This window comes from Eschrichtius robustus, chromosome 9 (assembly GCF_028021215.1).
Source record: "Eschrichtius robustus isolate mEscRob2 chromosome 9, mEscRob2.pri, whole genome shotgun sequence".
NCBI lineage: Eukaryota > Metazoa > Chordata > Mammalia > Artiodactyla > Eschrichtiidae > Eschrichtius > Eschrichtius robustus.
In genome coordinates, this window is record NC_090832.1 from 54587467 (window position 1) to 54615012 (window position 27546).

Consider the following 27546-nt stretch of genomic DNA (forward strand, 5'->3'; position numbering starts at 1 on the left):
TCCCAGCTCCTGCATAGATGCCCCTTCTTGTTCCTGCCCTTGGGAACTCAGTCAAAAGCAAAACACAGGGAGAGGGGATATTCAGCTGGTGCTTGAAAACATAGCACGGGTGTGTACACATAATATGCCAGCCTCCATGCCAGGGTTCTCTGCATTATCTCATTGCTTTAGAGAAGAACCATCCCTGGAGAGCTATACTCTTGTGATCTCAGTTTTCTGGATGAGGAGCCTGTGGTGTAGGGAAGTTAGATGAGTTGCCCCAAGTCACACGGTGGCATAACCGGTGCGTAAGCCAGGTCTCCGATTCTGCAGTGCTCTTGAGCATCTGAGCAGCTGTGCCCACCTCCCTGATCAGGCTGCCACAACTCAGCAGCCAAGCGCCCTGAGGTCGGTAGTTCTAGGTCTCCATGTAGAAATCAACGTAAGACATTGTGGTTTTATTAAGACTGTAGAGAAAGCTTCATCATTGACCTTGGTTAACGTCTCAAAAGAAAGAACTGTAAATCATCTACTCAGGCTATATTGATAAAGGCAGCCCAGATTCTTATGCATTTAAAATCATCTGCTACTCAAGTCTGCTAAGTAATGGATGATGCCTTGTGTCCTCCTTGCCTCCAGCTGCCTTCGTTTGTATACATATGTGTACAAACATAAATATTAATCTGCATACAGACATGTTTTTAACAGAATATACTCTTTGATCCCAGTTAAGGTAGTGGGGAATTCTGAAAGTGAATCTCAAACAGAAAACCGTCGAGGGTGCAAGTAAAAATCATTATATACATGCTGCCTACATCTGGACCCTCTGCTTCTGTGTTTTGCAAAGGATATGTCTAGTTCAACTGTAAAATTTAATGTGAATATAGCTAATGTAAATATTTGGAAGAGATTAGAGAAAAGTATAAATGCTCTAAACTGTGGCTGGTGTGTTTGAGAACGTGCAGGTCTGGCTGTGTTGGAAGCACCGACTTTGATACGTTGCTCAGAATCTTCAGAGATAGGAAGGACAGGCGAGTGTTACGGGGCATTGCCAGAGCTGCCTCCACTCACCCATCTAGACTTTGACACCTTGTTCAAGTTCATTTACGACTGCCAGCTGGTCTCCTTCTCCTCCTCACCTTGCATCAGAAATTCTTGGTCTGCATTGATTGGTGGAGGTGGGATGGGGAAGAACCACTGCATTTATGCAGTCCCTGTACGTATTAAAAATGTACTTTGTGCCAAGCGTTGGGCTAAACACTGGGAATGTAGCAGTGACCTAGAGAGACGTGGTCTTTGCTCTTATGAGGAATATGGGCAAAAGCAAGTGAACAGAAAATAAATGTGAACATTGCAAGTTGGAACAAGGGCTGTGAATGAGGTAAACAATGACTGTTGCTGGGAATGACAGAGGGGCCCAGTGTGAACTGGGCCAGTCATCAACAAAAGTTCCCTTGAGATTTCATTTAAGTGGAAACTTAAAAGCTAAGAGGGAACAAACCATGTGAAAATGAGGGAAGAAGAGCCCAGCAGGTTAGAGCAAAGGCCCCGAGTACAAAGCGCTTGGCTTCAGAGAGGACCGGAGAGAAGACTGGGGAATGGTGAATGGAGGAGGATGGGGGATGGGTGGGGGGGATGGCAGGGTTTTGTGGCCATGTTAGGAGCTTGTTTGGGATCCCAAGTGTGGTGGGAGTCCCTACAGGGTCTTTACTGGAAAGTGACATGTTCTGATTTAAGAAAACCATCATCCGTTTGTGGAGAATAGATTTAAAGGGCAAAGTGTGGACATGGAGAGAGCTGATATACATCTATAACAACAGACCAGGTAAGAGATAAGGTGGCCTGGATTAAAGTGTAGCCTTTGGACTTGGGGAAAAGTGTGTTTGGAATACACCTGGGAGGTAGAGTCAGCAGGATAGAGTAAGGGATTGAACGTGCAGGGGAGAGGGGAAGGGACACATCAAGGATGACTCTGAGATTTTGAATCTGAGTAGCTGGTATCATGTATCAAGTTGTCAGCAGTGGGTTGGGGAGGATGGGTTTGAGAGGAAAAATGTTTTGGACCTGTCAAGTTTGTGGTGCCTGTTACATTTTCATCCAGGCAGTGATGTCAAGTATGGAGTTAGATATTTGGGTCTTATGGTCTAAGAGTGATAAATGTGGGCATCTTCAGCATGAGTGTGCTATTTAAATCCAGGGGCAGGAACAGAGTCACATGGAGGAACATGTAAGAGTGGAGAAGGCTCAAGGCTGAGCTCTGAGGAGCCCCACATCTAGGGGTTAGTTGGAAGAGGAAGAGCCAGCAAAGAGCTGGAGAAGCAGCAGCCAGAGAGATGCAAGGAAAACCAGCAAACCGCAGGCTGGGTAGACCAGCAAGCCAAGAACGGTGTATGAAAAGGAGGGAGTGGCAGGTGACACTGAGTGTGTTCGGTTGGTCAATAAGGAAGAAAGAGGAGTTCTTGGATTTGACAAGGTGGGTTCATTGATGATCTTGACAAGAACACTTGCAGTGAGCAGTGGGGGCAGAATGGTGGCTGAACAGGGTATACTGAGAAAGAGGAGAGAGGGTGTAGATGGTGTTCATATATAGACGGTCCCCGGCTTACGAAGGTTCGACTTGTGATGGTTCAACTATGTGACGGTGTGAAAGAGATACACATTCAGTAAAAACTGTACTTCGAATTTTGAATTTTGAGCTTTTCCTGGGCTAGCAACGTGCAATAAGATACTTTCTCATGATGCTGGGCAGCGGCATTGAGCCTCAGCTCCCAGGCAGCCGTGTGATCAAGGGGGTAAACGAATGATACACTTACAACCATTCTCTTCCCACACAACCATTCTGTTTTCCACTTTCAGTACAGTAGTCAATAAATTACATGAGCTATTCAATACTTTATTATAAAATAGGCTTTGTGTTGGACGATTTTGCCCAAGTGTAGGCTAATGTAAGTGCTCTGAGCACATTTAAGGTAGGTCAGGCTAAGCTATGATGTTCGGTGGGTTACGTGTATTAAATGCATTTCGACTTAGATATTTTCAACTTATGATGGGTTTATCAGGATGTAGCCCCATTGTAAGTTGAAAAAGACTTAAGTATTGTTTTCTTATGGGTGGGTGTTATTGAGGGATTGGGGGATTAGCTTTGCTCTCATATATTATTTTGTATTGCCTTATTTTCCTAATTGCAACAATCTTCTATTAATGCTGTAATCTGAAAGGCTTACATTTTAATTGATGAAAAAATTTTTTTAGAAAAAATAATCCCCCATAGGTTAACTGAACATCTCTGACTTTTAACAGCTGTGGTTTATACTTCACACTCTCTTCCTCATTCTCCAGACTACTTTTCAAATTTGTCATTTTCTTCCTGTAGAATAACTTGTATAGCTGTGCTAAAAAAGCAAATCAATCCAAAAAATTAGGTTTTAATTTTATAAGACATTTACAAATGGAGCCTCCCATAGCTTTCATGGCCGTGAGTTCAGGATCAGGGAGAAGGTATGAGAGAAGAGGAAATGGAGAACCATGTGTACACAGTCTTTTGAGAAGTCCAGTGGCATGTTATTAAGGTGGGAGAAACCAGATTGTTTTGGTGTGTCGATGGGTTGGTTCCAGAAGGAAGGGAACCACCATAGGAGCCGAGTTCTTGAGAACGTGAGGGGATCTCAAGCCCTGGTGGAGGGACTGGCCTTCAGATAAGGAGGGATGTCTCCTCCATTCCACCAGGAGGGAAGGAAGAGAATGTGTGTGCGAGAGTGCCTGGGGGCCTCAGAGTGGCATCTCCAAGTACCGGCTCCCCACTTTCCTTCTGTGAAACTCCCTAGGCCCTGAATTCTCTGTCTTCTCACCTTTTTTTTTTTTTTTCTCCAAACAATTTTTGAGTTTCAACTCAAAATCAAAAAGTAGTTTTGAAAAAAAAAAAAAAATGCTCATGAAGAACCTAGGGGCAAGACGGGAATAAAGACACAGACCTACTAGAAAATGGACTTGAGGACACGGGGAGGGGGAAGGGTAAGCTGGGACAAAGTGAGACAGTGGTAGTATATATATGGACATACATACACTACTAAATGTAAAATAGATAGCTAGTGGGAAGCAGTCGCATAGCACAGGGAGATCAGCTCGGTGCTTTGTGACCACCTAGAGGGGTGGGATGGGGAGGGTGGGAGGGAGGGAGACGCAAGAGGGAAGAGATATGGGAACATATGTATATGTATAACTGATTCACTTCGTTATAAAGCAGAAACTAACACACCATTGTAAAGCAATTATACTCCAATAAAAACATTTTTTAAAAAAAGTAGTTTTGAAAATTTTGAAATACATACATTTTGTTATGTACTCAGTTTAGGAGTGGGAAGACTCAAATATCGAGTGTTAGGATTTTCTACTCACTAGGAATGGCTTCCTTCCTAACTGCTCTTTTCTATCAGTCAGGATAGGCTAGGCCATTGCAGTTAACAGGCACCTCTAAAATCTCAGGAAAGCTTGTATCTCATGCTGTCTGTGGGCCATCAGCCTGGGCTCCCTCCAGGCCCTGCCCAAGGAGCCTCTCCACCCAAGCGTGGCCTGTCCCTGTGCTGCAGAGGGAAAGTGTATCACGCACCTGCTGTGATGAATTCCTTTTCTGTACAAGTGTCACCTCCCAACCCAGCCACACATCGTTGGGCAACACCATGTCCTGGGGACAGACCAGCCTTGGAGTGGACAGATGGCGATGGCCACCCTCCATGTGCCGGGAGGAGAGAGAACAGCACTGGGGGGCCCGCCCTGCGGACACCGCACATCCCCCCCCAGAGAGGGCAGAGTGGGCCTCCGTGGAGTGTAGGGTTGCCTCTGCACCCACCCTCATCCGTTGACCACAGCATCTAAAATTCTGTCACTACAAATCCATTCTGTTAGTTTTAAGCTTTCATTTTTCCAAGTATTTTCTTCAGAAATACAAACAGCTCTGGAAAACCTAGTGAATAGTCAACGTTTCTGTTTTCTCCAAGGACCTTTATTATTTTCTCTGGTGGACTCGAAGTTGTAGGAGAGTTTGTATCCTGAACGCAGTGTTTTTAAAGTAATGTTTACTTTCCTACTTTACTTAATAAAGAACACACAGAACTGCCGATCAGCCGCACAGCCCGAGTTGCTGATAACCGCAGTCTGATCTGTGCAGCCTCGTCTTACAGGTCTGCTTCCCATTGGGCTTCTCCAAATTCTGCGCATAGCTCTCGGACCTCCATTACTCCTCTGTGGACCCATCTGGATCCAGGAGCTGGGATTGGGCCCACGGTTCTCGGATGCCACGGGTCTGTGAGAGGAGGGCAGGATGATGCTAGAGGCAGGGAAGCAGACCGGGGGCTTGCAGCCACTCGTGACCCCCTCGGCTGCATCGCAGCCTAGCCAGCCGCTGGCCTGTCCGCATTCTCCTTAATTTTTCCATCCGTCCGCTCCAGCCCCTCCTTGCCCCCTGCTTTTTTGTCTTACCCCTCAGGCCTCCTCCCTCTCTCCCCAACCCCTCCAAGAGCTGGATCCCCTCCGTGGCCGCTCTGTCCTCCACGGCCACAGGGCTGGCCAACAGCAGGGTGAGTCTGTGGGAGATGAAACTGGCACGCTCTGCTCGCCTGCCCCTAATGTGGCACTCTTTCTTCAGCGGGAGAATACACGTGTGATGTAGCCAGAGTCTTCCCTTGGGGTCACGTTGGTGAGTTGCAGCCCTCTGTAAATACGTTACCCCACAGTATTGAGGGTTTGGGGTGATGTCAGCTTGCGTGAACGATTGATGTTGTTATTGATACAGTGGCGGGCAGGCTCCCTGGCTGGGGTCAGTATGGGCAGGCAGGGCAGCCAGTTCTGAGATCAGTGGTCAAAAGGCAGTGACAATTTGCTGTTGTTTCATAGGTTAGTGTGGCTTCTTATTAAATAGCACATCCCTTATTTGACCAGCCTTGAGAAATGCCCACGGACGCCCACGGTCTGGCCCCTGCCCTCTCCCCCTTGTCCACTCAGCTGCAGAGTGGCCGCCTCACTTTGTTTGTGTGCACGCACTCACACTCCCCGCCCCCCAGCACCCCCTCCTCTCCCCACTCCTTCTCTCTGCCTGGAATGTGTGCCGCCCTCCTGGCCCACCCCTTCACTCCCTCTCACTGCACGGATGAGAGACCCTGCCCCTCTCCATCCTGTGTAAGAGAGCAGCCCTCTCCATCCCAGTCCCACATCCAGCTTTATTGCTTCCCCACTGCACTCATCCCCAGCTGACATTATCTCCTCATCTGCTTCTGTGTTCATTCGTCTTCCCCTTAGAAAGTGGTTTTGCCCACTGCTATGTCCCCAGAGCCCAGAGTAGATACATGTAAATACTTAACAAATGAATGAGAAAGGCCACAATAGATGAAGCAGTGTTACATTGTCTAGTTATCATTGCCAGAAACCTATACTAATGGAACATTTCCTTTCTGTAAAATTTCTGTGTCAGACCATCTCCCTCTCCTCTCTTATGATAATTGGTTCTGTCCGTTCAAAACCAACAAATGTCAGAAAATGAATGTTTACCACCATTTGAACTGCTGTGAAATTTTCTGCGTGATCTAATCTTTAAGACTATTTTGGGTCGTAGTCTGACAAAAGCAGGAAATAGCACTACTTTTCCCTTTTACAGCATCAAAGTAAATTTTTCTTTATATTTTCCTTGCACACATTTATTGTGTTGTTGTTACCTGCTTACAAATGTATGCAAATCTTTTAGACAAGCTGAGCAATAAAAAAAAGCAGTTCTACTAACATGTAAATTCCATTGACCCATTCCTTGTTATGTTTTATGAGAGTTTGTGATCATTACTTCGGATTTTTTTAATTACTTTTCCCAGATTTTGGAAATCTAACTTGTTTTCTAAAGCAGCCTCTTATTTCATGCATTCAATTTCCCTTTCCTTCTTCACTTTTCAACATCTTTATTGATTTGTGTATATGGTTTTTATAAGGTCTTTCCACACTGTGTTAGTCTATGTGAGGTCCCAGAAGACCCTGTGCCTAAGAGAGAAGCCAAAGGTTGCTTAAGACAGTTTTACTAATTAATACTGATTTAAATAAAACGGAATTTTCAAGTAAGGAATTACAGTGAGTATCTAGGAATGACTGGGTGAAAAGATTGCTTAGGTAAATAAACATAATTGTTTCACAAACATTTATTAAGCAACTACCTTGTATCTGGTTGTTTCACAAACATTTATTAAGCAACTACCTTGTATCTGGCAGTGCTGGGAATATAAGGGAGGATAGAGTTTACTAGGGAAATGGGGATATAATCAAAGATTTTTAGCAGTTTGCTTTCAGTTGATCACAGGTCTTACGGGACCCCAGAGGAAGAGGAGCATCTAAGACTGTTCCTGGGAAGAAGGGCTTCCTGGAAAGGAACTTTGGGCAGACGGGGAAGGGCGCTGGAGGGAGGAGAGCTCGTATACAGCAGAGGTATCCTCAGCACCACAGCTGGAGCCTAGTGGCAAGAGATGGGCCTGGAAAGGGAGACGGGTCCAAACCCTAAGGGTCAGGTGTGCACCCAAACGGGGTGAGGTTTTTATCCTGTATACAGTGGGGAGCCCTTGAAAGGGTCTGTGCCAGATGCACATGGGGCATCTGCCAGGTGCTCAGAGAATTAGGGTCAGGAGTCAGGCAGAGTCATGAGGGCTGGCAGGGGTGGTGGTGAATGAACCCATGGGCACCGCTTAAGCACCTCAGTGGTGTGCGTAGAAGGGGCAAGAGGTGAGAGCAGCCAGCCAAAGTCTGGCAGCAGTGGACTGAAAAGGCTGTGAGTGGAGCCTGTGAGCCTGGCCGCTTTAATGGAGTGGGGGGGGGGTTCTCCTCACAGTCCTGGGCTTTGTGTGTTAATTCCTAGGCAGTAGAGGTATTACACAAAACGCACTAAATAAAAACTTTTGAACTCAGCGTGCTGGCTTTGTAGCCAGCTTTTCTGCACACACAGCCTTGATGCTTCATAAGCATCAAATGTTCTCCGTTCGCCATCCTGAATGCCATTTATCATCACTACAGCACAACGTTCTTTTCTTGAACATGAAAACATGATTCGACTGGACATGATTCCATGAACATGATTCGATTATTCATCTTAAGCTTTCATTTTTCTTAGACTTTGATCTTCACTGCCTTAACGCTGCCTTGATTACAGGTGATAATAAAAAGGTGTGTGTGTGTGTAATCAAAAGTATATTATTTCCACATTTTAAAACATTTTTAAATGAACAGACAAGATCGTCCGTCCATGATAGTGCTGGGGTAAACAAGGTAGTGGGAGGCATTTCGTAGCCATCAGAAAAAATTATATATGGTTTCATTGATGAGATTTTTGCTACTGTTATTCTACTGCACAAATATAAAACATTCACACAGCCAAGCTTAGAACAGAAAGCAAAGAAGAATTGGTGCTTGTATCTTCACGGTAGGATCTCTGAACTTTGTGATTTGCCTTCATTTTTTCCCATTCTCTTTTCCGCCCCCTGGTGAGTTGCCTCCCAGTAGCTGTTTGTGATACTCGTCTAAGCCTCTGTTCTGTCCCTTCTAACGGATCATCTCTTTGCAGCCTGCCCTCGCCAGCACGAGTCTACTTCTGGCCCCATGCGTCCCAGTGGGGGAGTGAAATGCACTGTGTACTTGTGAGCTTCCTAATGATTGTTTTTTAAGCAACATGAAATCATCTATGGTGGGTTTCTTTTTTTGCCTCTTATTCACCTGAGGGGGGGCCTATTTTGATGATTTGCATTTTTATTGTCTGAGAGACTCTAGGTAGAAGTAGATCAGAGGGTAATAGCAGCATTGGATGTGTCCAACAGAAACCCACAGGAATGTCTCTGTGCCTGTGAATTTTACTTGCAAATTCACCTTTTCAGTATTCCAGTCATTCATTTTTCTACAACAAAATTATTTTGTGTGCATTTGCTCCTCGCAGTGTTTTGCTGCATCTCAGTTTCCCCTTGGATGTACAAATCAAAAATGGTACCTGGACAGTTGTGCCAGCTTCCTGGTTCGGGGGCTTTTGCCAATGCTGTCCTTGATTCGGGGCCATCCTTGGCTTTGTGCAGGTTATTCCATCCCCCTCCCCACGGCTGCAAACTGCTTGATTGCAGACACACCGCTCCCCTTTCTCCTCTTTTAACATCTGTCTCTCTTTAATAGTGCACACTCTTAAGAATGCATAATGGCCAGCCACAAATGTTTAAGGTGCGAAGTTCTCTTCTGTTCTGTTACTGAACAGTCTGGCTAGAGTTTGTCTTTTCAACATTGGTTATTAATTTTATTTTTCTAGTGCAATAAAATAAGTGGTCTGCTGTAGGTGTGAGTTAATGAGGATTTGAAATGGATTTCAAGCATTCTTGTCGGGTGTTTATGATGCAGTTGCAATCTCATGAGTCAATTACCAGAACCAAACAGTGCAAGAGCCATGAAGCTCATCCACCGTGGCATTGCTAAATTAATAGATTAACAGCTACACACAGGAAAGTGTCAGATGTTAAATATTTTTCATTAGTGATAAGTTGGAAGTTTGGGATCCCTTATCCATGCTTATACAGCCTCTTAAGTACCTCAACCAGAGTTAATTTATATTTTTTTTACTTTTCAGCTTACAAGCACTGTGATGCCAGACTCTAGATTGCTGTGTTTGTATGGACTTTTTAAAAATTTTTATTCAATTTATTTAAACTAAAAACAAAACAAAATAGTTCACCCATTTTTCTCCCACCCCCCACCTCTGGCAACCAACACTCTGTCCTCTGAATCTATTAACTTAGTTTTTGTTTTTGTTTCGTTTTCTTAGATTCCCCATATAAGAGAGATCATATGGTATGTGCCTTTCTCTGTCTGACTTAATTTCACTCAGCATAATGCCCTCCAGGTCCATCCATGTTGTGGCAAATGGCAGGATTCATTCCTTTTTATGGCTGAGTAATATTCCTCTGTGTGTGTGTGTGTGTGTGTGTGTGTGTGTGTGTATCTTACAATTTTTTTATCCATTTATCTATTGATGGACACTTAGGTTGTTTCCATATCTTGGCTATTTTAAATAATGCTGCACTAAACATAGGGGTACATATATCTTTTTAAATTAGTGTTTTCACTTTCTTCAGATAAATACCCAGAAGCGGAATTGCTAGATCATGTGGTAGTTCTATTTTTAATTTTTTTGAGGAACCTCCATAACCATTTCCAATAGTGGCTGCACCAATTTACATTCCCACCAACAGTGCACAAGAGTTCCCTTTTCTCCACATTCTTGCCAACACTTGTTACTTCTTGTCTTTTTGATAATAGCCATTCTAACAGGTAAAGTGATATCTCATTGTTTTGATTTTCATTTCCCTGGTGATTAATGGTGTTGAGCATCTTTTCATGTACCTGTTGGCCATCTGTATGTCTTCTCTGAAGAAATGTCTATCCAGATCTTTTGCCCACTTTTTAATTGGATTATTTGGTCTTTGCTATTGAGTTGTATGAGTTCTTTATATATTTTGGAGAGTAGCCCCTTACCAGATACATGATTTGCGATTATTTTCCCCCATTCAGTAGGTTGCCTTTTCACTTTATTGAAGGTTTCCTTTGCTCTGCAAAAGCTTTTTGGTTTGATGTAGTCCCACTTGTTTATTTTTGCTTATGTTCCTTTTGCTTTTGGTGTCAGATTCAAAAAATCATCAAGACCCATGTCAAGAAACTTACCATCTATGTTTTCTTCTAGGAGTTTTATGGTTTCAGGTGTTATGGTCAAGTCTTTAATCTATTCTGAGTTAATTCTGGTGTATAGTGTAAGATAGTGGTCCATTTTCATTTTTCTGCATGTGGCTGTCCAGTTTTCCCAACACCATTTATTGAAGAGACTGTCCTTTCCCTATTGTATATTCTTGGTTCCTTTGTTGTAAATTAGTTGACCATATGAGCATGAGTTTATTTCTGGGTTCTCTATCCTGTTACATTGATCTGTGCGTCTGTTTTTGTGCCAGTACCATACTGGTTTGATCACTCTTGGTTTATAATATAGTTTGAAATCTGACACATGATTGCCTCCAGCTTTGTTCTTTCTCAAGATTGCTTTGGCTGTTCAGGGTCTTTTGTGGATCCATACAAATTTTAGGATTTTTTTTTCCTATTTCTGTGAAAAATACCATTGCAATTTTGATAAGGATTGCATTGAATCTGTATATTGCTTTGGGAAATATGGATATTTTAACAATATTAATTCTTCCAATCCATGAGCATGGAATGTCTTTCCATTTATTTGTGTCTTCTTCAATTTCTTTCATTAATGTCCTGTAGTTTTCAATATATAGGTCTTTCATCTCCTTGGTTAAATTTATTCCTACATCTTTTATTGCTTTTGATGCAATTATAAATGGGACTATTTTCTTAATTTCTCTTTCTCATAGTTCATTATTAGTGTGAAGAAATGCAACAGATTTTTGCATACTGATTTTGTATCCTGCCACTTTACTGAACTTGTGGATTAGTTCTAACAATGTTTTGGTGGAGTCTTTAGGGTTTTTATATATATGATATCGTGTCTTCTGCAGATAGTGACAGTTTTACTTCTTCCTTTCCAATATGGATACTTACTTCTTTTTCTTGCCTAATTGCTCAGGCTAGGACTTCCAATACTGTGGTGAGTAATTAGTGGCAAGAGAGGGTATCCTTGTCTTGTTCCTGACTTTAGAGAAGAGTTTCAGCTTTTCCCCATTGAGTATGTTGTTAGCTGTGGGCTTATCGTATATAGCCTTTATTATGTTGAGGTATGTTCCCTCTATACCTGCTTTGTTGAGAGTTTTTATCATAAATAGATGTTGAATTTTGTCAAATGCTTTTTCTGCATAAGATTTTTATCCTTCATTTTGTTAATGTGGTATATCACGTTGACTGATTTGTGGGTGTTGAACCATCCTTGCATCCATAGAATAAATTCCAATTCAATATATTGTTGGATTTGGTTTGCTAATATTTTGTTGAGGATTTCTTTTAATGAACTGCCACTTAAAATACTTTTTCTTATGTTTGATTGAAGCATGGGGTCCAGTTTGAGCATTCACTTCCGCATTTGTCCAGCATTCATTTTCTAAGTGCCTACTGTCCTCTGGGCACTGTATTAGGTATAGATGTAAATTGATGCACGGCCCCAAGAGGGAGATGGATGAGGGCACAATAGTTGTGCCATTGAGGGTTCAAGAGGAGCCCCTGGGGAAGGGGCCAGAGGATTTGCTGATCCCTTGTTTACAGTGGCTAAGAGCATGGAGTCTGGAGTCAGACAGCCCAGGTTCAAATCCTGACTCCATCACTTATGAGATATATGCTTTGGACTATTTACTTCTCTGTGTCAAAGTGACTTCCCTAAAAAATGGCGGTATTCGTGGTATAAAGTGTGAATTAAAATGAGGGAATATTTATAAAGCCCTTAGAGTAGTGCTTGGTACATGGGAAAAACTATATAAGTGTTTTAAACAAATCAAGTAAAATAAATACTGTATATCGTGACCAAAGTAAGGACTAAGGAAAACTCTATTGTGAAAAATATAGAAACTAAGTGGCAGGCATTTTAATATTTGTTTTTAAATGTATGGAAACTTTAGTCGATAGTTAACTTATATAGGAATTTACTATTACTAGGTTCTGTCTCCAGAGCCTTGGATAACTTTTGTTCCCTGTATTTTCAGTTATTTTGACTTTTTCAGGTAGAGAAGAACTTTATAACAATTAGGGAAGTTCCGAAATGAAATGACCTGCCATTTGTGCTGTTGTAAATTTCTTTCTCATTACTAGAAATATCCAAGCAAAGGTTGAACCTGCCTGAGATGTAGCTCTGGGGATGCCTGCATTGGGTAGGAGTAGATGGGGGTCAAACAAGTGAATTCCTAAGAGCCGATGATTTTGTTTTTTTGCGGTCATACTTTAGTCTATTCAGGCATGTGACACTGGGAGCCAGGGTCTGGAGATGTGAAATGGCAGTCTCACTGGAGAAGATAGTTGGGAAGGATTCACAGATGTTGAAGGCGGAGAGTAGAGTCTCAATTGCTAGTCTCAAACGTGGACTTCATTTTGTAGAAAATGGGGAGGCATTGCATGTTTTCAGTAGGGGAATGACCTAGATTAAAAGGAAGATTTTTTTTTTTTGATTGCGGGGAGATTAATCTGGTAACAAGTATCCAAAGATTGGAAGCAAGAGTCCTGTTAGGAGACAAGGCCACCGTGTGGATAGGCAGGGCTAGATAAGATGACATGTGAGAGGCATCCAAGATGACTTTGAGCCTCAGGAACTGAGGCTGGCTGGTGTATTAGGAGTTTGTGGGATTGGAAAGAGAGTGTTTAATATGTAGTTCTAACTCATTTATTCAGTCAACAAATAAATTCATAAACAAATGTTTATTGAACGCACACAATGCAGTGCTCCTAGTGCCCTGAGGATGGACTCATCGTGCTGTTTTCATGAAGAACAAAACAAACACACATGCATTCCACGTGCAGCCTAAAAGCCCATTGTGGAGAGCCTCATTACAGGGCCATGTATGCATTCTTTGAGAGCACCTTAGAAACAATGCCTGTTAAAAAACAGAAACTGCTTTCTCTGAACCTCTGCATATAGTAAGTAGGTCCTTCACTTTTATGAAAATGTCTGATTGTGTGTTTGCCTTGACCACAAGGAAATCAGGGCAGTGGAACTGAAGGTGGCTTTTATGTTTCACAATCAAGTCATATTTATTCATCATAGCCCCTTATGTCTTTCTACCTTAAAATACATGAATACCTCTAAACTCTAAAAACTCATCAAAGTGCCATGTTCCACTTGTGTCTGTACCACTGGCTTTCCTTCCTCATGTTCAGAACCTTCCACTTTCTATTTCACGTCTTGCTGCACAGTTTGAGGCCGGGAATAGGTTTATTATTCCAAAGAACAGATGGCTGAGCCTTTGAGAGCCGGTGCATTTCTGCAGAGACTATGCATGTAGCACTTAGCACATCGTTGGTGCTCAAGAAATGTCCCAAAAATTAAAAAACAGATCTTTTAAATAGACTGACTTCGCTGTCATTGAGGTGCCCCACAGGAGTTTTTTAAATCTCCAGCGTTACAAAAATGTCCAGCCATCCTTTGGAAAGCAGAGTAAAACAATCCAAAATAAACACTTCCCTTTATATTTTCTGTCCAAAGGTGACCCTTAAACTCTCCCCCACTCCTCCAAAGTTAAAAGTCTAGAAAAAAGATAGGGTTACAACCTTCCAATGCCAGGCTAGTATTTTTAACCTAAGCACAGCTCAGAAATGTGCAGCGCCTCCCGAAGTTCTTCGTATACTTGTTTTGCAAGCTAATGGGGGCACAGAGGTTGCCTTCTGCCCAGTTCTGTGGGTGATGGAATGTCTTGTTCCCTGTTTGCATTGAGCATGGAATTTCTGAGCAGCTCTGCTCCTCGTCACATGTGTCTGCCATCCTTGGCACAGGCCACACAAGGGGCTCTGTCAAGTCTGATGGGAAGGGAAGCTCAGCGCCCTTTATGAACATTCTCCTTTCAGCCCGTCAGGCTCTAAAATTAGGCAGGAGTCACTCTCACCAGACATTCCTCTCTGCGAAGGGCTTGCCCTTTACAGTTTTCCTTCACCTTGCGTGGACGAGCACATCCCATTACCCGTGATAACGAGAGTCCTGGCGTTTGCCTCAGAGAGCACCAAGTCTGAACCAGATTAACTGTGGGGCTGAAGATTGTCTGTTTGGGGAACTTAAATGGTCGCACATGTTTGAATGTGTTAGCAAAATTGATTTTATTACTAAATGTATTATTATCTCCAGAAAAGTAATCATTTCAGCAGAGAGAGCTGATCTTTTCATAACTGATGTCATTCTCTTGAAGAACAGTCATGTTCCCTTGGTTTGTTATGTTCACTTGCTCCTCTTTTTCCTTTAAAGGAAGATGTTTTTTATTTCCTCTGTATGAAGCCAGATTCACATGTTATGACAGCTGGACATGCATACAGATATACATGCATATCCAGAGAAAGACCACTTGATATTTGGTGATGCCTCGGCACAGTCATGCGGACAATAGGGATGGTCATTTCTGACATTTTTGACTTATATAAAGTATAAACCTTTTCTCTCTTTTCCTCAAGAGCTTTTTAATTTAAAGGATTCAGATCAAGGATCGGTGAGCTCTTATCTGTCAGTCATTCATTAGAATAATGGTTTTAAATGTGCAAAATTAGAAGCTGCTTTAAATTGATTACTTATCAAGTTGGGGTTAGTTTTTCTTATGATTCTCTCAAGCATTTTTTGTTTCATTTCTGAAGTGAATTGTGTCTTTTAAAAATACTACTGAAACTGAATTTTTTTAGTAGAATGGCATGGCAGGATATAGTGGGATTTTTATTATTGTTTTAATAATCTGTCCTCAAGGTGGTAACACTGATGACTGTTTGGAGAAGGATCATCTTTCTAAGCAGACCCATTCTGCTTTAAACAATAATAAGTAATAACTCCTGTATCTGGAATATGGCTTTTGACATGCTTGAATGAATCTCCTTTTCAAGAGGGTAACAAAAACTAAAAAGCGAATAAAGCATAGTATCTTTGCCAGAATACTTGTCCCCTGGATTCCCTAGAGGCCAGTGATCATTGTCTTGTGGGTGGGGGTGGGGAGAATATATTAAATCTACATCAAAGTTTCTAACATTTGCAAAATTTTGCATAATTACACCCAGTAAAGATGCTTACAAGGAAGTAATAGCTTGAAGTGAATTACTTTGTAATAGGGTAGAAAAAACTCTGGACCGGGGACTTGGTGTTAATTTTATGCAAGCTAGCAGTGTTACCTGGCAGTTATCTTTATGGATCTTGGGTTTCTCATTTCTAAAATAAGAGAGGGTGACCAGCTAGGTGAGGTCCCAGAGTGACCTTCTCTCCTTGCATCTGAAACATTTATTTATTTATTTATTTATTTTTGTTTTTTGTGCGTTGGGTCTGCGTTGCTGCGTGCGGGCTTTCTCTAGTTGTGGCGAGCGGGGGCTACTCTGTTGCGGTGCACGGGCTTCTCATTGCAGTGGCTTGTGTTCTTGGAGAGCACGGTCTCTAGGTGCGTGGGCTTCAGTAGTTGTGGTATGTGGGTTCTTCCCAGACCAGGACTTGAACCCGTGTCCCCTGCGTTGGCAGTCAGATTCTTATCCACTGTGCCACCAGGGAAATCCCTAAAACATTTTAAATACCCAGAATTTGGGATGATCATCTTGATTCCCCAGGGCTGAGAAAGAGCTGACACCAGCTTTCTTTCCCAGGTGGAACAGTCTCGCGACTACTTGAAAATACCCATCTCTGTCCTCTATCGAGATACAGCGTGGGCTTCCCAGAGGGTGTGCTTCCTTATTGCCTTGTTGTGCTGAACGTTCTTGGTTTTAAATGTGGACTAACATTGTTATGCTGCTGTGAGAGTCTACAAAATGAAGTACTTAAGTTTTAAAGAGGAGGAACACGGAATTAAGGCAGGAAACATTCTAAAGTCCGTGTTTGATCAATCTCTGGCTGTCTTACTAATGCCTAGAACTAACTGTGGCTTTGAATCGCTGTCGTGATGTTTATTTTTCATCTGTGGTGTCCCTGGTGAAGGCTGCATATCAAAGCACGATAAAATAGTGCCTCTCATGTGGTCTCACGGGTGCTTCCAGAGACACTCCGTCTTAGATTCTTCAGTGGTGCTTGTGTCTGTGAAGGTGGACGGGTGTGCCAGGGGAAAGACCTGGTGCTGACACTGGTGTCACAGGCTCCTGGTTGGACTGGATCTATCACACGGACCGTTTGCTCTGCTGCTGGCAGGAATGGGGAGGACGGGGCCCGTCAGCCTCACATGATGAGCTGTGGGACCTGGATGATGGACGGACTTTTTCTGTTACTCACGTGGGTGCCTGCTGGATCCCGTGGGAGCACTTTGTTGTCCTGTCCGTTCAGGGTCCCATAGAGGCTTTGGCATCCCATCGAAGGTCTGTGCCCACAGTGGACGCTCAAAATGAACGGATGTGTATTGTCAGCTCGCTCTCATTTGGTTACAATTATGAGGGGGAAAAGTCTTTTTGCTGTTTAGCTTGAACCTGGGTGGTGGTGTAGCAATAAACTATTGAAAATAGCCCATGGGTTCAAGCTTCAGCAGTTGCCTCCTCATCAAGCAGTAATGGCTTGTGTATCATATAAATAGATAAAATATATTATGGTTGTTGTGTGTTACTAATAATAGTTCGAGGCTCTACTGCTCCTACCACAGCTTCACTTTAGCCAGTGAGAGGAGTCGGGGAGACCAGGTGGGTTTGAGGCTAGCGTGGCAGACAGTTCTGAGCAGGGTCACCAGCACACATGCGCGAAGAGAGGCCTGAGAATTGAAGTGACCGAGTGATACCTGGGCGTGGGGGTCCTTGGCACAAGATGTGATTCTGAGAGCTGGCAGTTGGGTGGCTGAGGAGAGAGTGAAGTAAGGGACCACTGCTACTAGCCAAAATGAGAGAGCCCCACAGAGGAACCTGTAAGGTGCACCTAGAGCACGTTGGCCTGGAGATGTAGACGGGCCACCCACCGTGTGACGTCACAGCCCTCACAGTGGAGCAACCTGAGGGGCTTTCTAACCAGCCCCTCACAGGGACCTGCAAATGTGGGCATGAAGGTCCTTCGCACGGAGTAGTTTATTGAAACTCTCTGGGATGGCAAATGGGGGATTTGCAGAGAGAAAAGAGAAGACCAAGTATAGAAAACTGCAAAACAGTAGCATTTGGCAGCAGGAAGAAGAGCTAGTAATGGATCAATTAGGAAGGTTGAAAAAGAATTAGAGAAATACTGCACCCAGGAAGCCAAAGAAGCAGTTGCCAGATAGGGATCGAAACAGATGAGGCCTGGGAAGAAACCAATTCAAAAATGGCATTTCTGAAAAACGGGGAAAAGAATTATTCTTCAGTAAACGGTGTATAATAGTTGGCTATTTGGGGAAAAGTAGTTAGATACCAGATCATATGTAAAAAGAAACTTCATTTGGATAACTATAAATGTAACAATTCAAAATGAAAATATAGACAAATATTTTTACAACTTGGGGTGAGGGAGTCCTATCTGTATATGTGCTATGTAAACATATTCAAGATACCACAAAGAAAGTTTAAAAACAGGCTATAGACTGGGAGGAAATACAAACAAAATATATGACAGAAAGAAAGGTAAATGTCCTTAATGTAAGAAGAGTTTCTATTAACTAATCAGAAAGGTAAAACACACTGAAAGGGTGGGCACACTTTGTTTTCTGAGGAAGAGATATAAAATGACCAATTAACAGATGAAAATCTTTGCTCATTTAAAAACTGAATCTTAAAACTGGTGAGATGGTAATGTTTGCCTATTACACTACCAAAATTAAAATCCTTCTTAACACCCACTGCTAATGAGAAATTGACACTTAGGTAATATTGTCATTAGGAACTTAAGTTGATACACCATTTTTAGAGAATTGTTTGTCAGAATCTATTGAATTTTTTTCAGTGAATATTATTTTTATTGGAGTATAGTTGATTTACAATGTTATGTTACTTTCTGCTGTATAGCACAGTGAATCAGTTATACATATACATATATCCACTCTTTTTTAGATTTTCCCATGTCATTACATAGTATTGAGTAGTTCCCTGTGCTATACAGTAGGTCCTTATTAGTTATGTATTTTGTATATAGTAGTGTGCATATGTCATTCCCAATCTCCCAATTTATCCCTCCTCCCTGTTTCCCCCCATAACCATAAGATTGTTTTCTACATCTGTAACTCTATTTCTTATTTGTAAGCAAGTTCATTTGTACCATTTTTTTAGATTTCGCATATAAGCAATATCATATGATATTTGTCCTTCTCTGTCTGCCTTCACTCAGTGTGACAATCTCTTGGTCCATCCATGTTGCTGCAAATGGCATTATTTCATTTGTTTTTATGGCTGAGTAATATTTCATTGTATATATGTAGCACATCTTCTTTATCCATTCCTCTGTCGATGGGCACTTAGGTTACTTCCATGTCCTGGCTATTGTAAATAGTGCTGCAGTGAACATTGGGGTGCATGTATCTTTTCGAATTATGGTTTTCTCCAGATATATGCCCAGGACTGGGATTACTGGGTCATATGGTAGCTCTATTTTTAGTTTTTTAAGGAACCTCCGTACTGTTCTCCATAATGGTTGTACCAATTTACATTCCCACCAATGAGGTGGATACCTCATTGTAGTTTTGATTTGCATTTCTCTAATAATTAGTGATGCTGAGCATCTTTTCATGTGCTTTTTGGCCATCTGTACAGTATGGACCATCCATGTGGGTCTTACTTTGTCCTGCCTGCCACAGACCGCTTGCTGCACTCTCCTCCGAGTCCCCGAAGCCCCCTCTCTGTCCCAGCTGATCTCCCCGCCACCGGTGAGGGGGCTTCCCTGAGTGCGGGAACCTTTCCTCTCCTATAGCTCCCCCCGCCAGGGGTGCAGGTCGCGTCCCGTTTCCTCTCTTTTTTCTTTCTTTCATCCTACCCAGTTGTGTGGGGATTTTTCTTGTCCTTTTAGGTGTCTGAGGTTCTCTGCTAGTGTTCAGCAGGTGCTCTGTGAGAATCGTTTCATTTGTAGATGTATTCTTGATGTACTCGTGGGGAGAGGTGAACTCCACATCCTCCTATTCTGCCATCTTGGCTCTAACTCCTCTGTTGAATTTTTAAATGCACATACACTTTGATTTAGCAATCTCATGTCTAAGAACATATCCTGTAGAAATCATAGCATGACTATATAAGATTTATGTAAAAGGGATTTATTCCATCATTGTTAATAACAGAAAAAGAATAGTCTGAATAGCCTTTGGTGAGCAAATGGTTAAGTAAGTTCGTGTACTTTCATACGATGAAGTACTAGGCAGCCACTTTTTTAAATGAGGTAAATCTGGGTGTCTTTACCTGGAAGGAATTCCATAATCGGTAGCTGAGTGGGGAGAAGCCGACTAAGTTTTATCCCAATATTGGCCTGATTCTATGTACTATTGCCTTTTAATAATAACCCATGTATGTGAATATGTGTAAACAGATGTGTCTCTATAAACATGTGGAAAAGTTCGGAAGGATCTACACCACTAGGGTAGAGGTAGGGATGGAGGGGCAAAGACAAAAAAATTCATCACTGCCCTTTGAAAGGGCAGTGGTGAGGACAGGACTGAACGAGGCAGGCACGTGTGAGCTGTGAGTGTAGGTTACCGTGGATATGTTTGATCAGGAAGGAAGCAGGAGACGGAAATTTAGTTTGAGGGACAGACATGGCGGTACAAAAGATCTGGGGCGTTGTTGTTGTTGTTGTGTAGGATAGGAGAAATTTGAGTCTGTTTGTATGCCAAGGAAAGGGAGACAATACAAAAAGAAAAAGTTGCGGTAATCAGAAGAGTGTGGTAGTAGTGGACTTAGTAAGAAATGAATGATCCTTCTTTCTCTGGGGTTCAGAGAGTGAGTGAAGTTGGCAGAAGGTTCTTCAAGAACTCCAAGGAGATGGCCCCCATGAAGATAGGATCAGAATTTCCTTGTGGGATCAGAATTTCTGGGAATGAAGCCCAGGAAACTGCATTTTTAACATGTTTATCACAGATGCGTAGGCCCAACCAATAAGGTTCAAGAACCACTAGTGTAGATTATGAAGTGGAGCTTTTTGGTTTGGCCAGGTTTGGGAAGCAAATGGAAACAAGGAGTTTGCTAACTTTTCTTCCTTACCAGGCAAATCTAGAAAGAAACTTACCCACAAAGCCTCTCAAAGAAAAGTTTTGCAGGAGTGGCTTCAAGAGGAAATCAGTTTCAGTAAAGTCAAAGGAATGGAAAGAGCATAATGGAAAATAGCTGGGCTATTTTTAATGTCTGTTTCTAAAATGTCCACATGGATTCCTTCCATAGTTATCAAAAGACTCAGGATTCAGTTTGCCCTTCTGTTGCAGTCAGGTTAAGGTTTATTGTCATCAATTGCCATTCCATAAATGGAAATGGCATAAAACACTGCTCTGTGTGTGTATATATAGAGATGTGATAAAGTCTGTACACATGTATATATGTTAAGTGTGTATGTTTATTTCAAGTCTGAAATAGACTTCTTTTAGGGAGTTGTCCTGAAGGTGATTCTACTGTAGTCATCCTCACCGTGCCCTTTCACTTTTGGACAGCATTCACAGTGCTGTTATTTTAACATCTGAACCACAACAACTTAAAACTTGGGTATATTTTTGCAGCTATGGGCATAAGGGGGCCTTTGTGCTTTTGATTGTATTCCACAAGGATGCCTCCGTCCTGGAACCAGATGGGAGCACTGCAGACCAAGCGAGGTGCAGGCACTAGAAAGCCTACAGGTGGTAGCAAGCAAAGTAGTGCCAGAGGAGGACGCCACATTGCCCCGAAGCAAGAAGACAGAGCACTTTGCAAACAGGAGGCTTAGTAGGGACAGAAGTGCACCAGTCCAGCTGACCGGGTGAAGAGTAGGACGCAGAAGGGGAGTTGCCTGAGGAGGGCTCAGCCGGGCTGGAGAGGGATTAGGTGCCGGGGCTGGGATTTGAGGATAGGTGGGAAGTCGGGAGGTAGCCGGAGGGAACGCTATTTTTTAAGCGGATGATTGATTCACTTAGGGTAGAATCGTGTGAGACAGTTTGCTCCCCTGCCCACCCGCCCCCACGCTGTCTCCTCTGTGGTTAGAACGAGCCTACCCGAGGGCCTGGGTTTCAGCTCATTAGCCCCAGCCAGTCGCCTGTACGTCTTGCTCTGCATTTGCTTGTACCTCCCGCAGTTACTCTCTATTAGCGGCTCCTAACTGGCACTAAATAACTTTAGCTAAAACCCTGTCTCCTCTGATAACTTTGAACTCTGCCATGTATTCTCCATAATTCCTAAACAAACAGTCAACTTTACATACATCTCAGCATTTCTCTCCAAAGTCAGAAGCAAATGCTTGTTATACTGTTCCTTGGCAGGTTTCAAAAAACGACCAGACTCGCAGGCATTAATGGTGGCCGTGTAGTGCCTTTCTCCAAATGTGCCTCGCCTCCCCCCTCTCCCCTGCCCGCCCCCCACTGTTTATTCCCAAGAACTTTGTGGACACTTTCCACGATAGAACTGCTACCTTAAAAAGCTTTGGATAGAATATGGCTCCAAGTCACACTACCTGTAGAGGTTTATGTCCTTGACAGTGATGTGTGAGATCAGCAAGACGTTTCTAAGCTGGGCACTTTCCAGGTGTCATTTGGGATAAAGATACCACGTTTGACCAGAGAAGGCTATTTTACAGATTGTCTGTCTGGAAGAAGCCATCATCAGCTTTGGGTGACTCAGTGCTTATTCTATGGCTTACCGTTTGAATAACATTTCATGTTCTCTTTCTAATCCTTTTTCTCTTATTCCTTTTACCCAAAAAGTAATGAATCTAGAAATGTTAACTGAACTTACCAGATTCAGGAAGGTCTGATGAGCCTTAATTATCAATCCTGGAGAAAGTGTCTTTGTTTAATCAGAAACAATAGGATTTCTATGTTGCTCCTTATCTACTCTCTAAAGCTAACATATGTTTTGTTGTTGCTAACATTTAATTAATAGCTGAACTTAGGAAAATGAAGAGGAGTTGAGTGTCTTAACATTTAGAGAGGAAGTTGAATATGAAGTGTCTTTCCCAGAAAAAAAGTCTTCCTAGATTGGATTGTCTGGCAGAAGAGCCGAATCTGAGTTCCCACTGCCGGGAGGGACGTTTGGGAGCAGAGGACTGAATGCCTGTTCTCTTATGTGGGCCTCGTGGAGACCCTAAGAGGTGGGCACGGTGGCCACATTTTACGGATAAAGAACTAAAGCTGAGTGAGGACAGACTTGCCAGGGGTCACCGAGCTTTTGAGAGTGGAAGAAGAAGTCAAAGTCAAGTCTCCCTATATTCTCTACTCCACACTGTCTCCATAAAAACTGAAATATGCTCCCCCATCAACTAGCCCTTTTAGTGGTACTGGATTTTCACTGTGCTACTCTACATCTTGAAGAATTTACTACCTGTCTGTTTTTCCCATGTAAAAGCATGCAAGTGTTTACTCAGGAATGCTAAATCTAGCTGTTCTGCTTTCTTTTGTTCTAGGTTTTCTACCCTAGCAAGGATGGTACGAAGATTCCAATGTTCATCGTGCATAAAAAGGGCATAAAATTGGATGCCTCTCATCCCGCTTTCCTATACGGCTACGGCGGCTTCAACATATCTATCACACCCAACTACAGGTAAGCGTGGCACCTCGGAACTTCAGCGTGTATCTGATCTTCTCCAGACAGTGAGGAGAAACCAGAGGCTGGTGGTCTACTGCCTCTGCACCTGAGCCCCATCCCCTTGGTCCCCACAGGGGAACCTGGATCAAGACAACACTGATTCCTGAGCAGAGCTCATCTTTGTTCATTTGTGCAACGAGTATTCGTTAAGCCTGCTCTGTGTTGGGAAGTGAGATGAGTGAGGAAGTGTCCTTACACCATTTTCTTCCCTGAACCAGTGGATATGCTGGTAGTTTCAGTAGAAACCATCCGAGGTATAGGAAAAATGTTGAAGAGAGGACCACATGGGTGTATGGTCTGATCACCGACCTCAGACTCTCCTTTCCTCTGATCTTCAACATCCAGGAAATTAGCAGCCAGACCATCTTGAGCCTCAGGCTGCAGAAGCCCACAGTTTCCCCAGTTACTAAAAGGAAGAGTGAATAAAGTTCAGAAATAGTTCTCAAAGCAAAATTAATTTTAGTTAACAGCAAACAGAAAAATAACCTCACTCAGTACTGTTAGGGTCAGAGTGGAAAGAGAGGGAGGAAAACATAAAATCCAAACTTTCTAAAGAAGCTTTGTGCTGTAGTTTCTTCTGTTTATTTCTAGAAAACATTCTCCAGCCCTGGCCACTCCGTTCTTACTTTCTGGTCAGTGTGCCTGATCTACTCTACCTCTCTCACACCTAGTTTCAACGTCTAAATTTCTGTAAAACTGGAAAATCTGTTTAAAATTCATATTTCAGAAGGAGCTTTCTTTTTTCCAACTTGAACAATTTGGAGAGAGATACTGGGAGAGATAGTAGCAGGGGCCATTACCGGGTGTGTAACAAGCACAGCACCATTCAGACCAGGGCTGTGTCACATGGGTGGCAGTATTCTGGTTGCCAAGACAGTTGTTTAAAATGAGGTATGCTGAATGCTCCTGAAAATGTATGAGCTTTGCAGTTAATCACTATGCAGAAGTTGTAACATTTCACTTAAATCGAGCAATGTGAAAGTACTGGGCTTCCACGTAGATGACAGCACGTGCCGGGCATCTTCAGGGCTGCGGGTGCGGGTGTGGTGGAGGAGGACAGCGGTCCTCACTGGGCAGTGAGTGGCAGCTTAACTGTTTTTACCATCTCTCAGTGTGTCCAGGCTCATCTTTGTGAGACACATGGGTGGCGTCCTTGCAGTGGCCAACATCAGAGGAGGTGGGGAATACGGAGAGACGTGGCATAAAGGTGAGGTATTTTCTCTGCAGAAACACAAATATGGCATAGTCCAAGCCGAGGGGATTAGGGGCAGAAAAGGATGCTTCCAAACACATTGCAGGCACCATTCCCCCTTTCAATTTAAACAGCTCAGTCTTTTCACAGTTTATTTTCCTTTGCAGTCTATTTGAATGAAGGACGCCTTCTTCAGACGCATCTCCTACATACCATAATCAATTTTTTTTTTTGTAGCAATGTATAGGGTACATTTTTATCTATCACTGTCAGAAGTGAGTCTGGGGGACGCTTTTGGTATTTATTGTGTCTCCTTCTCCTGTTAGCCTGGCTTTTACTGTTTAGCATTATCGGCTATCTCAAAACAGACTGCAAAAAACAGGCCATTTTCTCTTAAAAGAAAAGAGCACTCTAAAATAGAGCTTCCCTAGTCCCAGTTTGGGCATCTTTTGCTTGTTTTCTCTGATCTTCCCAACATTGCTGAGAAATGGCATCCTCCTAGCGTTGCTGCTGAGACTCTAATAAAACCTGCACGTGATAGATAAACACAAGAACACAGTCATTTTTCTTTTCTGGTTTTAATGGTTCAGTCCCTGTTCTCTGGCCTCCTGAAGCATGTATTCTAGTTGATTGAGGAAACTGCTCCTATATTCAACTTTATTCCCCAGATTATCATTCTTTAAAAAAAAATATGGCAATCTTTATTTTTAAAGCCCCATCTCTCTCTTCCTTTTCTCTCTATATGGAGCACACCCCGTCTCCCAGGCTTTTGTGTATCTGGAATGCATAGACTAACCAATAACTTGAAGAAGATGTTCTTCCCTTACCTTATTCCTGTGTTTGGGAGAGGAGGATGTGGGAAGCCGCTTCACTCCCACCGGCTCCCTGCTTCTCCCCGCTCAACATCAGCCATCCTGTGTAAGACAGTCTGCTGGCCCGAGGGCGGCCCCCCGGGCTCAGGCTTGGCCAGCAGCACGTGGTGAGGAGTCTCTTCTCCCGCAGTAGGAGCAGCCGAGACCACCCTTCGGATCCGTACACCCACCTGTTCTTCTCTACCTCCTGAGGCCCAGGCTCTGGTTTTCTGCATCGATCAGATCAGCAAAGATGAGGGTAGAGCTGTAAAGGGCTTTTTTCATAAGTACCTGTTAGATGTCAGGAGGCAGGAAAGGCCCAAGCCTAAATCCTCGGTCTTCAGCGTGCACCCCAAGGACTGATGTCAGACAGCAAACTATTTGAGCATCTTAGCAAGAGTGAGTGTCCTGGGCTTCCCTGGTGGCGCAGCGGTTGAGAATCTGCCTGCCAATGCAGGGGACACGGGTTCGAGCCCTGGTCTGGGAAGATCCCACATGCCGCGGAGCAGCTAGGCCCGTGAGCCACCACTACTGAGCCTGCGCGTCTGGAGCCTGTGCTCCGCAACAAGAGAGGCTGCGATAGTGAGAGGCCCATGCACCGCGATGAAGAGTGGCCCCCGCTTGCCGCAACTAGAGAAAGAAAGCCCTCGCACAGAAACGAAGACCCAACACAGCCAAAAATAAATAAATAAATAGATAGATAAAAAAGTGAAATTCTTAAAAAAAAAAAAAAAAGAGTGTCCCTAATGAACACATGGGCCCCCAGCCTGCCAGCCATCATTGGGTCAGGTGTCATCCTTGAAGGCTTTATTGATTGTCACTGTATTTGAAACAGCATAGAATTCATTGTATCATTTTGACTTGGACCTGATATTAGAGTTTAATTACACTAAAATCATACTATGAAACTGTGATAGCAAGAGATGACTAAGAAAGGGGGAATAAAAGTAAAATCTCTACACACCTTATGTTGGATGTACATCCCAAATCCATATGCTAAGTCTGGACCCCTTGACTCGCCCAATTTCCTGGTTAAAAATGTTTAATGTACATACTTAAACACCCACCTGCACGGACTTCTGACCCAGTGGCCTTCTCCTCAAAGAACTCAAGTTCTTTGCCATAAAATTCCTCTGGTCCTCAGGTGTCCACCATGCTCTGGTAGGGAAGAGAGCCCTTGGTCTTGGTCAACTCTCTCATCTCTGTATTAATTATAACCAAGTTATTATCCAGAAGTCTTGGGGGGAGGGGAGTTTGCAGCTTGACTGAAGCTAAAAGTTGATTACCTCTGTTTAGACTGATCATAAACTTTCTCCTAATTTAGGCAGTGAAAGGGCCTGAAATGGAACTTTTCTAGTTAGACCCTAGCATATTGAACCTCGATAAATCTAGATTCCATTCTGTTAATTGAGTTTAAAATTTAATGCTCTTCAAAAAATAGTCATATACCCAAAATATTATTATTCCTGGAAACTAAGTAATCCTAGCCATCCTAATTCACCAATAATTTCTTATTAAAAATCTTAATAACATTTGTTTTGATATGAAAAAATTTCTTCAGTAGCACTGCTTCATCTTTAATTGAATTTCTGCAAAAATGGTTAATCTCAAATATCTAATTAGATCTATGTCTGCTTTTTGTTCATTTCATTGGCAGTTATTTCAGACATCCATTCCTTTGTGGGCATGACTCTGACTTTTGGCCTTTACTTTTGGATATTACAAGGCCTTACAAATGTTCCTCTCTTTAAGTAGTTTCTTTGTTTGGCTCTACACTGGAATGGCTTCTAGATGAGAAAGCCCTGATTCTCTGAGGAGATGCTTGAGATCCTCTTCATTCAAGCCTAGAGAAACTAATGGGCTGCTCTGTGCAGCACCACGTCCCCACCTAATTCCTACCTAAGTTCTTTAAGTACCCATGGGCAAAGTCAGAGAGCTTCCTTCTCGTAATCACGTCCCCACCTCAGACTCCTGCAGAGAGGAGGGGTGAGAAGTGCACCTCTCTGCACAGAGCACTTTCGTTTTTAAAAAATTTATTTATTTATATTTTATTTTTGGCTGTGTTGAGTCTTCGTTGTTGCTCATGGGCTTTTCTCTAGTTCTGGTGAGCAGGGGCTACTCTTTGTTGTGATGCACGGGCGGCTCATTGCGGTGGCTTCTCCTGTAGCGGAGCGTGGGCTTCAGTAGTTGTGGCGCACGGGCTCA

At 43.0% G+C, this 27546-nt stretch overlaps 1 protein-coding gene across 1 annotated transcript in view; it reads left to right on the plus strand.

The window, feature by feature from the left end:
• PREP (prolyl endopeptidase) overlaps nucleotides 1–27546 on the plus strand; it is a 137521-nt gene that overhangs the window by 93709 nt on the left and 16266 nt on the right. The window contains exons 11-12 of the mRNA XM_068551380.1: nucleotides 23117–23253; nucleotides 24411–24505. Of these exons, the coding sequence (XP_068407481.1) occupies nucleotides 23117–23253; nucleotides 24411–24505 (232 nt within the window). The remainder of the gene's footprint in view (nucleotides 1–23116; nucleotides 23254–24410; nucleotides 24506–27546) is intronic.